Here is a 12,022-nt window from a genome sequence, read left to right as displayed (position 1 = left end):
TCGTGTGTTGGACAGGTCACGGTTTAGAGGACAGGGGAGCTCCAGGAGGGAATGGGTGCCTCAGCAGCGGGGTCAGCTTGAGCCTCCTGAAAGCTAAGGACACGTGAAGATGCGGTTTAGCGTTTGGCTTCTGTGGGCGACGTTCTTCTACACCTGCGCTCAGTACTTTCAGAGATGCATGTGCCAGGAGCTCCGTCCACCAGGATTGGACAAGAGGACAAAGAGTCAGGTCAAGGAGCATGGCGGTGGACGCCAGCACGCGCTTCACAGAAGCAGGCCACACCACAGGAAAGGTGAGACCTTCCATTTACTGTATATTCTCGACCTGTTCCTGCTTACAGTGTCGTCCACTCAGCTTTAGGGGTTGTGATGACCGTAGTCTCATGAGTCCCCTGAGTCTCAACAATGAATCAGTAATGTAAATCTAATTTTGCAACTTTTTTTGTTGTGAAAAGAAAAAAAATGCCAAGCCTTTCTACAAAAGATGTGGACATAAACATTGTGGGAGTTAAATGTTACTTCTTTCTTGAGTGTAACTTTGAACACCGTGCAGCCAGCTGACACTGTTGGCCCTTGAAAATCCCCTCGCAATCCAAAATCGACTTATTTTCTCAGGGTTTTCATCCCTTGTGATTTTTAAGAACGACTCTCAATAGCTTAATCATAGTTGACCCTACAAGTCATTTTTAATTGGAAGAAATAATAATGTCTTTATGAAGACTAACACTCATTTTTGTACAGCTGTTTCTTAGACAAAAATATTGTTATGAACTGGCATGATATAATGGAATCTAGATCAAAATATAATTGCAAAATACAAGGTACAAAATACATTTCAAAGGCGACAATGCTACTGGAATATAGCTTTTTTCATATATATATATATATATATATATATATATATATATATATAGCTATAAGTTGAATTATTGAGGGATGAAAAGATTTTTAAGCGTGTGCTGGATCACTGATATTGATTAAACTGACTTAAAACACAATCTAACTTTGGATCGGAGTCACTTTTTTTCACATTCCTCACGGCGGCTGACACATTCTCCTCCTCCTGCGTCCCGCCCCACTCCATCACTTCTCCTGACCCCTCAGGTCCCGGCTCAGAAAAGAAGTCCCTTCCCGCAGCACTTCTCAGCGCAGCAGCATTCCCATGACTTGTGTAGCACCAGGACTCATCCCTCATTCCCTCTAAAGCCTTTGTTGGCGTCTGAAAAGCTGGCCGATGGCGGGGCCGCCGAGCCCGAGTTGTTGGATCAATATAAACATCCATCACTTAGCCGGGCTCTTTCTCAGCCTCACAATGCGCCGCTCGCTAGACAAAACGTTATTGATGTGTGCCAATGGAGGAATGAACTAGTGGTAGTTCACTTATTTCTGGGTCATCATTGCTCGGCTGCGAGTCTTGGCAACCTGCTTTTGTGTTTTTGTTTTGCTACTTCACATCATGACTGAATGCAAGTGTAGCTTTAACACAGTCCTGCCGAAGCCTTGGAGGGCTTCAGTTCACCGTAATAGTCTTACAACCACATTGAAGGCTTATACAAAGTTGAGCGATCTCTTCTGTCTGTGGAGTTGGACTTTTAATCTTGATACTTCTTCTGTATTTTATATTGTATTTTTATATTGTGGTGTCTAATTCATGTAAAGCTCATAAAAAACGTGATAAAGTACCTGTGTTATTGACACATTAATAAGATAGCGTTCCCTTTAGTATTAAAGTCATGGCTCACTGGCAATGTTGCGCACAGCTAATACGATCTCAGCTCACAAAAATGTATATGCAGCGCAACAAAAATTCATCCTGAATTGAATATAAATGACTGCAATTTGCTGGCTGCATGGCTTCTTGCCGTCCAGACATTGTGACATTAGACCAATAAAATGAAGTGCTGTTCGAGTGGTTTCCACCTGTCTTCCGGTGCAGCGGTGCTTAAGAACGTCACTAGAAGAGCTGGTATTTGAAGTGGACTATTGGAGCTGTCTGATGTTTAAGAGCTGATTTCTCTCGTGGTTGGTCAAAATGCGCGTATGCACTGAGCCAATTGGGGCGGCGGAGTTACACAGAGCCCAGGTTTCCGTGTACAATACACAATACAGAGTACACACTAGTCAGGTGAGGAATATATAAAAGTATATATCAATATTTTTAAACGCTATTAGAAACTATTACAGAGGTCACCACAGCCGACTCAGAGAGTTTGTATGTTTGCTCAGACACATGAAATATTAGTGGGAAACTTGCTCACTGGCCACTTGCAGTAAACCCTGGGGATCACCAGGAAAACTTCTTTTCAAATTCCTGTCCATCAAACTGTCCAAGAGGAGAGATAGTTTGTGTGTATCGGTGTCATATTTTGTTTTTCAAAATCAATCTATCCCTTTTGTACTATTTGATGTTGAAATATACTTTGTGGTTGTGTTTGTGTTTGTTGAAAGAACAAAAACTGAATATATTTTCACTTTATTTTGTCTTACTGTTCTAAGATGTTGCTATATACAGTAAATCTGAGTAACAACAGGCTGTCTACCTACTTTAGTTTGCCAACAATAACAATGTTTTTTTTATTTTATTTTATTTTATTTTTTGCGTTGTTTATTTTTGACGTACAATTATAAAATCGATCAGAATAAACAACTGGTTGCATTGTTAAATATTAACAATTGCGAACTTGTCGTCTCATTTGTTATACAGTTATTTTATTTTAAATGTTCAAAGCGTGAAAACATGTTGGTCAACAAGGGTCTTGCAGTTTTATTTTGGAAACCGGAAGTTGAGTCGGGGCTTGATTTGGCCGCGGAGAACTGAGAGCGGGACGTCGGAGGTGTGTGTCATGGATTCGAGTCTTTCACAACTCAAAATGTTCAAATGTTCCATTTTAGTTTAAAGTACCCCAGTTAAATAGTTAATAGTTAAGTCCGGACGTTGTACTATAGCGGATATTTTAAGAGGCAACAATGTGGACAGTTGTCGGAGCAGCGCTTCTGGTAACAGGTGAGTTGGGGTTTTTTTCAATAGTAACGTAAAATAGTGGCTTTTGTCGGACTTGTCAGTGACAGACAGATGAGGGAAGGAATTTTTGCCAAAAGTCGGCCAAAGATTGTGGCCAACTTTTGATCTATTTTTTCCGCTTCAGGGGCAAAATTAAAGAAAACAATTGTGAAATTGAATTTGGTGTGACAACTATCATTTTATCTCGTGTGTATTTAAGGCATCCATATGTTTAAAAAAATGAATAAACTGTAATACACTCCTTTTATAATCTGAGTAATTTTATGGCTCGTAAATGTGAAACTATTTTCCTAGACCGTTGTCATGATTTATATCTATATTTAAATCATATGTCGTCAAAATAAACATCAGGCTTATTCATAATATTTGGTTTAGTAGTCGGTCCAGACACCAGTTTGTCATTGAATGTGTGGTTGTTGTACTTCTCACTGGCGTCTTTTGTTCTGCGGCGGATGTGATGTTGATGGAGAGTTCCACTGTTCAGGCTTGATGTTCCTGACACCCCCCTCCCAAGCTTCCTGCCCTATCAGGAAGCCGATCACATTCTGCCAGTTTCCTTGAATGTGGTCATCAGACTCCTTGGGAAATTCAAACAATGGCATTCCTGACCCCACAGCTGCAAATAGACACGGCTTGTTGGTCGCGGGCTGGAGCCTTGTTTGTTGTGGATGCCCTGTTGCTGGTGAACCTTGAACGCCTTCTGCGGTGTGATGTGTGCGGAGACAAAGGCCTCTGATGTCTGCTTCAACTTGTCGTTGAGTTTCACTCTCTGGTCAACTTTAAACTGCCCCAGGAATGATGTGTCAAACTTCAGCTCTCCACCGTGATGGAGAACCCGCCTAATGTTGTCATGTCATAGCAAGAGGACAACAACTGGAAATGATTCTTTTGCATTTTTAGTAACTTCAAACTGAAATGCATGATGTAGTACACATGCCAGGCCTGTACTTGGCAGTGTAGCGCTCTTGCACAGAAAGAAGAAGGAATGCTGCTTGTACTTTATTCAAGCGTTGTTGTGTTTGTATTGCCACATGCTGTTTTCTGTCAGTTTTATTTTGTTGTTAAGCTGTGTGAATGACGGTGGTAGAGTGCGTTTCTGAGTGCATTTCAAAGGGGGGCGCTAAGGATACCAATACTTCTGACATGTACGTTCAAAAACGCACAACATAGAGAGACAATTTCTATGAGCAGAAGCTTGGTAAATGTATTAAATTTTTTTCCCTTGGTATTAGTTTGAAGTTAGCATGTTTATGTGTGTAGAAAATCAGCTAAAGTGTCTTGATACTTCAAAATTGTGACTCCAGTTAGACTCAACTCATGCCATGTGAGTGGAGTACCATACCATACCATGGATACATGGGTTTACTCAAATCTCTGAGACTAATATTTCCCGCTATAATTCTTGAAAAAGGCGTTAAAACAGGGGCGGCGAGAGCACAACTTATACTCATTTTAGGGTCCAAGTTTCATGTCCTAATGTGTCCTCATCCCTGTCTCCTCAGTCTTCAGAGCCCGTGCTGAGGAAAGCCCGCCATCCATCGTGCACCACCCCTCCGACGTGGTGGTGAAAGTCGGCAATCCCGCCACCCTGTCTTGCCGAGTGGAAGGAAACCCAAGGCCAACCATCGAGTGGCTGCACAACGGCCAGCCGCCGGTGTGGACCAAAGTCGGGGGCCAACTGCAGCCCCTGGTGTTATCGGAGGGCAGCCTCTTCTTTCTGAACGTGGGCGGGAACAAGCGAGGCCCGTCTCATGAAGGGGTGTACACCTGTGTGGCCACCAACAGCGCAGGGAGGGCCGTGAGCCGCAATGCTTCGCTGCATATCGCAGGTAAAAGTCCTTTGTTAAGCTTTCAGTTGAAGGTCGTGAGTGAATCCCGTGTGTTTGTCGGGTTAGTGTTACAGGAGGAGTTCGGGGTGCAACCCAGTGACATGGAGGTGGCCGAGGGGGAGACGGCCATCCTTGACTGTGAACCTCCGACTGGGCACCCGGAGCCCAATGTGATGTGGAAGAAGGATGGACTTCCCATCAAAACCAGTGACTTCCACTACGCTGTGAGTGTTCTAACCAAATTGATATTTTTCTGTTGGAAACAACCATTTTTTGCCAGTATTTGTTATTTAAAGTTTTCAGAAAAATCAACCTGTATGTACATCATCCTTGGAAAACAACTGACAAATTTTATTTTTTCATCAGGTTACTTCTAAAATGCGCTGTATAGAAAATATTGATTCACCCAAATATGGTATCAATATTTTTGGAGACATATCGCAATACTTGATTGTGTGCTATTGCCTTCATGTTTAATGCATAGATACTTTGATATTCTGTTACATTTGTGGCAGGATTAATACAAGTAACATCCAATGATAGCGGATGCTTTTTTTTTTTTTTATTATTAAATGTCTGGCACCGCAGCACGTAGCAGCCTGGCAGCGCGTACAACAGTTACGGCAGCACAGTATCGCAGCAGCTCACTGTCACACAGTGATCTACCACTACAGTAGCACCAATAACCTTCACGTCGGCCATTTTGAATGGCATTCGCCTTACAACCCATCCGACTTACGACCAGTTGGTCGGAACCGATCCCGTCTTAAGTCGGATGTTGCTTGTACTTACATTATCTCATTGTACAGTGGAGTTGTTTTGTTTATCAGGGGTGTGATGCATTCATTAATGCACATGATATTGTACTGCATTACCTAATTTTAAAATCATGTTTCTTATTACAGTGTTGTTGAGGCAGTATCGCAGTATGTCACAATGTATCGTATCACCTCCATATCCCAAGATAGATGCCAATGCACAGTCCTAAAACATCTGCCTCGTGTTAAACGTCTTATTTATATTTTCCTTTGTTTTTTAACGTAGGTGGTCAGTGGGAAGCTGGTCATCTCTCCAGCACAGAAGAACCACTCTGGCGTGTACGTGTGTGTCGCCAGTAACACAGTGGGAGTGAGAGAGAGTCGCGCGGCTCGACTTTCTGTGCTTGGTAGGTTTAAACACGTTTTTTCTCGCTGGAGCTTTTTCAGTCACTTTGTTCTGTTCTCTGTCCCGTAGCCAAACCAGTGCTGGTGCTGAAGCCGGAGGATGCGTCGGTGAAAGTAGGCGAGTCAGCACAGTTCTACTGCCAGGCGAAAGGTGACCCTCCTCCTGCGGTGGTCTGGAGCCGAGAGCAGGGGCCGCTGCCCAACGGCAGGTGCTGCCACACACTCTTGCGTCACGTGAAATCTTTGTGTTTGATGGACTACAAGCGTCCAGATTTGTTCCGTCACCTACTGTTTGCTTTTTGTTCTGAGATGTGTTTTATGAACGTCAACACTCTGTGTGAGGCTACGTGAAGACATCAAGGGAGTTGTTTGAAATCGCTGAAACTGTTTGCTGTAAAGCGGCAGCAAAGCCAAAACAATGAAAGAAAATCACACACTGCGCTCAGTATTTAAATAAAAGGCTGCAAAGCAACGCAAGCAAACACTGTTCAATTCTCAGTTCATCAAAAAGAAAAACCACAACACACTGAAAATGAATTTAAGTCAAGAGGGAAAACTGATCAGTGGTGACCAGGATGACCAGATTTCAACTGATCTTCTGAACAGTGTTTCTGTGTGATTGTAGGTACCTGGTAGACCCAGACCAGACCCTTCAGATTCACTATGTGACTCCTCTGGATGCTGGGAGATACACATGCACTGCTGCCAATGATGTGGGCGTGGTCAGCGCCAGTGGTCAGCTGACGGTGGAAGGTAAGTGACCATGCCTCCAGCTCAGACGGCTCCTCCAGATGCTCCCATGTTTTATGAACTAGCATAAATACCTTTCTCAGATGTGGCCGATACGGAACAGAAGGACCTGCACAAGGAGCTCTCTGCCCTGCGAGTGGTTCTGGAGGACGTGGCCATCATGGCGCCGGGCTCCAACATGTCCAGAGCTCAGTGGAGGGTGAGCAGCTGGTGTGGACTGGGAACGTTGCGGGACATCCACGTTGCCTTCTTTCCATCTGCAGCTCCAGTCTCTGCCGGCTCAGCCTCACTACCTGGATGGATTTGAAGTTCTGCATCGATCCCTGCTGCCCACCACCTCAGACTGGACGGCAAAGAAGGTGGAGCTGCCTGGTTACCAGACTCAGCTCGGCCCGTTACGAAGAGGCTTCAAGTATGAGTTCAAGGTCCGGCCTTTCGGCGGCAGCTTGTACGGGAGAGAGAGCAACACCCGGCACCTGCGGGTCCCTGAGATCGGTAAAAAAAGCCACCGTGTTTTATGGTTTCCACTCTTGTTGACATTAAAGTCCACTCTTCTGCACCCAGCCCCTGGTTCCCCTCCTCAGGCTGTGTCCACCTCAGTGAGTCCTGAGAAGAACAACTCTGTTCACCTAAACTGGCAGCCTCCTCCTCCAGACTTCCATAACGGAATCATCCAGGGATACCAGGTGACCAAGATCATTCAGCAATTATTTGCTCATTTTTGGTCCCTCTGGTGGCTTATGACGGCACAAGCAGACATCAATCTTCACTCACTAAAACAAACTGAGCTACTATGGTTCTCTGAATGTGCCTTCATGCGTTCAGGTGTGGTGTGTGGAGCCGGAGGAGAACCAGTACCAGAACTGGACGGTGGACAGTAGCCGACACGGCCTTGATATCTCCGGCCTGCAGTCGGGGAAACACTACTGGATCACAGTCGCGGCTGTAAACGGAGCCGGAGTGGGAATGTTGAGTGACCCTCACGGCTTCATCATTGGTGAGTGAAGAGGAGGTGACAATATGTCTAATGTTCCATGCTGTATTTTCATACGCTGGCCTCTCCAGACCCTCTGCTCGGCTCACCAGCCGACACCAACAGCCCAAATGCCTCCAGCTTCCTGGCCCTGCTGCAGAACCCAGTGTTTATCGGCTGCATCTGCGCCCTCTCGTGGTGCATCCTGATGATCGCAGCAGTGTGTCTGTTCAGACACCACAGCCGGATGGGAGCCCTGATGCCGGGGCGGGACGGAGCGAAAGGTTTGCTACTTCAAAAACTACTTCAGTGCAGATCGAATTTTTTTTTTTTTTTTTTAGGTTTGCACCGACTTCACGGTGAAGATCTCATCATCAAGCACAGGTGCGTTTTATTCAGTCTAGTACTCTACTTTCACATATACTGTGTTAATTTTGTCCTGTAGTCTGTTATCATTTTGAGAGTGTATTCATGAGCAATTTGCTGCTAATATTAAAAAAATATTACAATAAACTGTGTTTGGGTCCCTCACCAGGATGGTGGCTCCTGACTCTCCATGGATCTCTGGCACCTGGAGACCAGCTTTCAACCAGAAGTACCAGGACCTGTGGGCTCAGGGCCACAAACAACCCGCACTCAGGAGCACTGGTGAGTCAAGAATATTCTTTTTTTTTCAAGAATGTATTCCTCCGATTATTTCTTTTAAACACCGTTATTTTCAGCATGCCCTGCCAAGAAGGAGTTGGATGGCCTGGACGCCTCTGTTCCCATAGTGACGGACAGCTGTGGGGTCTATGGAACCTTCTATGTGGATCTGATGGGAAGCGGTCTCAGGACCTTCAACAGTCCGGGCCGTTGTCCCAAGATGCCCCACGGACCTCCTCAGCAGCCGGGAGCCGAGACCATTCAGATATTCACTCAGCCAACAGCCAAGACTCCGCCCCTCGGTAGCCGTGAGCTGTTACCGTGGAAACAAGGCATCCGACCGCAGCCCAAGATGGGCGTGCTGAGGGAGTCGTGGGAGAAGAACTGCAGTAAGCAAGGTAAACCCTGGACTTGTATTGGTAAACGTCTATGTTCGGGTCACGGGGCGGTGTGGCTTTAAATGATCTCAAGAATTATTTAGACAACTTTTTATGTTTAAAAACAAAATTTTACTGAGGTTGAAGCTAAAAAAATGGAAAATAATATTACAAATAAATCTGTTTATTAAAGATCTTTCAATAGACAAAAGCATCTGTTTGCTTTTGTTCAGGGATGTTGTTCACTACACAATGGCCAGGGTTTACACTACTCTGAATGGACTTGAAATTGTTATAAAATTGAAATTCTGATACAAATATTTTCAAGACATTAAAAGAGCTTCAGTTTAACTAAGGTGATATAAAAACTTATATATAAAATATAGCCACCATTGTGATTTATTATATATATTTCTGAAGAATAATGCAAGATAAAAAAAAGTATCTATCTGTAAAAGCTATCGTTGAAAAAAAAAAAGTCACCTGATATTTGTGTATCATTTATTTTACATTTCAATACACTGATTTTGTTGAGTGTTCCACTAACCAACTGTTTCTCCTCAGAACTCCAGGCAGTGAACAGCGTCCCCTTATTAACCACTAGGGGGCAGGCTTGTCCATCCGGCGTCTGCAAACAGCGGCTCAGTCATGTGCCCTCAGGTAAAGGAATGAGTGAGGAAGCCTCAGTGAAGCGTCTAAACATAATGCGTCTGTGCAGCAGTGCAGCAGGAGAAGGCTTCTCGTCTGCTGCATTACTCTGCCTCCCTGCACCTGGTGGACATGCTGCCCCCCCCTCCACCACTGCTTCCCCTGGAGGATGTCCCGGGCACCACCTCCCTCAGCTCAGATGAAGGGTGAGGAACACACTTGTCAGTGGCGGCTTCATACATTGTTTATCACTTGAGTTTTCTCCTCAGCTCCAGTCGCTCCACAAAGCTGACAGTGGACCTCGGTTCTGCTGAGTCCTTGTGTGGAGACTCCGGTCACAAGGTGGCCCCCCGACCCTGCGACGCCCCCTACAGCCTGGACGATGACCAGGATGGGACGCTGACCGCCCAGGAGGCCGTCCAGTACCTGGAGCTGAGCCGCTGCCCGGAGCGGCTCAGGTGAGTGACGCCAGCTGTGAGCCACGATGTCAGAGCTGGAGATGATGGTTCCTCTTCCTGTCAGCGTCCTCCCGGAGCAGCGCCCCTCCCTCCCCCACCTTCGGCCCCTCCCTCACCCGGCGGTCTCCCACACCCGCTCCGTTCCCGACGAGCTGGAGCCGACGGGTCGGCGGCGGTCCCACCTCCGCAGCACGCCCTCGTCCTGCTACAGCGAGTGGGACGGCTCGCTGTGGAACACCTGGAGCTCGGTGATGGACGGAGACATGTCCAGCGCTCGCACCAGCCTCATCAGCTCGGTGGACAGCTGCTGCACCAGCGACAGCGCCCACCTGGCCAGGCTGCTGGCTGCTGCCGCCGCCGCTGATTCTGTGAGCGGAGCCTCGCTCTCAGGTGAGACTGCAGAGCAGAGAGGAAGACACCAGAAACTAGCGTGAGACACTTAGTTGGGAGAGGACGTTCCAGAGGCCATGTAGGATGAAGGCTTCAGGTGGAGGAGAGAAATATTCAAAGTCCAAAGTGACCTTTTACATCCAAGAATCCGACTCTGAAGGCAGAACACCCAACTGTTATCACTGTTATCAGACGGAAACTATGTGTTTTGTGACTTTAAAGAGGAAAGATATTGAACTGAAAGTGGGTGTTTGCGATAACTATGTGTGTGGGACCGTACATCGTTTATTTAAAGCGCAAGGATTGTTATATAACTTTGTAAAACATTTATGTTTGATCTAAAAAAAATAGTAATTCGGATAAGTTCCACCAGGGGGCGCGCTGAGTAAACAGATGATGGCAGCAGAAACTTTTGAGCTGTTTGAGGGAAGCTCCCTTCACTCACATCAGTCCAGGTTGTCACCTGGGTTTCAGGAAGTCTAGAAATTGAGGAATTAATTTAAAGTATCGATCAGTAATGAGCAGTTTTTTTCTGGTCGGGACTTGATAAATGTGTTGTTCTTGAACCCCAGGAGCAAAGTGATGACACATTCACAGACTTGATGCTCCCAACATGAAGCCCCTCTCAGGGATGTTTTCTTTGAACTGAGCTTTCGCAGTTTGCTTTGCGACGCGCTTGATCCGAATGACACTTCAAAGAGTTGTTTATCCTCAACTTCCCCGTCTGTGTTCCTCCCCTCAGACTTCTCACCCCCCGCATCACCTCTCAGCGGGCTGTACGCGCCCTTCCGACCTGAAGTGGAGCGGTTCGCGGAGCCCGTCCCCGCGTGGGACTGGAGTCTGGCCTGGGTGGAGGAGATGGAGGCCCAGTACCGCAACCACTACCTGAACAAGAGAAGACACGAGCAAGACTCCGCTGCCAAGAGGGAGTTCTGAGAGGCCCAACCAGGGTTTCCTTTATTTAAATCATTTTACCCAGTGTTTAGCTTTTGTATCTCTGTTGTGTGTCTGAAACACAATATAGTTGTGTTTAGCTGAAAGTTTCCCTCTTTAAATTCCTGTCATTTGACTAGAGGATAGTGTTTTCACAGCATACTTTTCTATACATTAATTGTAGAATTGCAATATTTTACTACACAGATTATATATATATATATATAAATTCATATAAATATATTTGCAGCGCTGATAGCGATGATAAAATGTGTCACATGAAGTGAGAGCTGAGCTGTTTGATATAAAATGTTTTTCCAAAAGTGTCGCTTTTATATTGAATTATATTCACAAATACATGTTTACACATGTACATGTTAAAATGAAGCAACAGCCACACACAAATGTGCTGCATTTAACTCTGTATTATGTAGACTGCCCTCTAGTGGGCTCTGAGAATGCAGCCACCAGCTTGTTCCTCCACTGTTCCAGAGACACAGTGAGGTGCTGTTGCTGTGTTTGCGGACTCAGGTGAAGGATCTTCTCCAGCGCTGGAGCTTCTCCACTGACCCCTGCGGTTCCTGTTCCGGTGCTGTGGAGGGGAGCCATGTTTGGGCCATTCTCTGTTTGGATCATTAACCCGGGAAAACAAGTGCTGCAGGAGATAATGGGGTGTAATTACCGAGTCATCAGCGAGAGTAATTACACTTTTATCTGCAGTTGGTCATGAGCGCTGACTTGTCACGTCCTGCGTCGTGGCGGCAGATTATCCCCGCCGGCTCTTGACTGGAGTGTTAGGAGAGAACGCTGCAGCCAACACTTCAAGTCTTACAC

General features: G+C 45.8%; 1 protein-coding gene across 3 annotated transcripts; it reads left to right on the top strand.

Moving 5' to 3' along the window:
- robo4 (roundabout, axon guidance receptor, homolog 4 (Drosophila)) lies at nt 1-11,500 on the top strand. 3 transcript variants are annotated; one of them, XM_053847083.1, is made up of 19 exons: nt 1-293; nt 4,525-4,851; nt 4,918-5,075; nt 5,896-6,016; nt 6,085-6,223; nt 6,640-6,767; nt 6,848-6,963; nt 7,028-7,259; nt 7,329-7,450; nt 7,590-7,761; nt 7,830-8,021; nt 8,079-8,121; nt 8,273-8,385; nt 8,460-8,780; nt 9,324-9,419; nt 9,481-9,613; nt 9,677-9,865; nt 9,930-10,255; nt 10,998-11,500. In XM_053847083.1, exons 1-19 carry the CDS (start codon nt 110-112, stop codon nt 11,189-11,191), a joined length of 3,306 nt encoding a protein of 1,101 aa, XP_053703058.1. In that variant the 5' UTR covers nt 1-109; the 3' UTR covers nt 11,192-11,500. The 3 variants fall into 3 exon arrangements, with proteins under 3 accessions (XP_053703058.1, XP_053703057.1, XP_053703059.1); XM_053847082.1 differs by having other exon boundaries at nt 9,478-9,613; XM_053847084.1 differs by lacking the exon at nt 1-293 and adding an exon at nt 2,805-3,004 and having other exon boundaries at nt 9,478-9,613.
- Nucleotides 11,501-12,022: the final 522 nt, after the last annotated feature.

This window comes from Synchiropus splendidus, chromosome 17 (assembly GCF_027744825.2).
Source record: "Synchiropus splendidus isolate RoL2022-P1 chromosome 17, RoL_Sspl_1.0, whole genome shotgun sequence".
Lineage (NCBI taxonomy): Eukaryota > Metazoa > Chordata > Actinopteri > Syngnathiformes > Callionymidae > Synchiropus > Synchiropus splendidus.
This window is presented reverse-complemented; position numbering and strand designations above follow the sequence as displayed.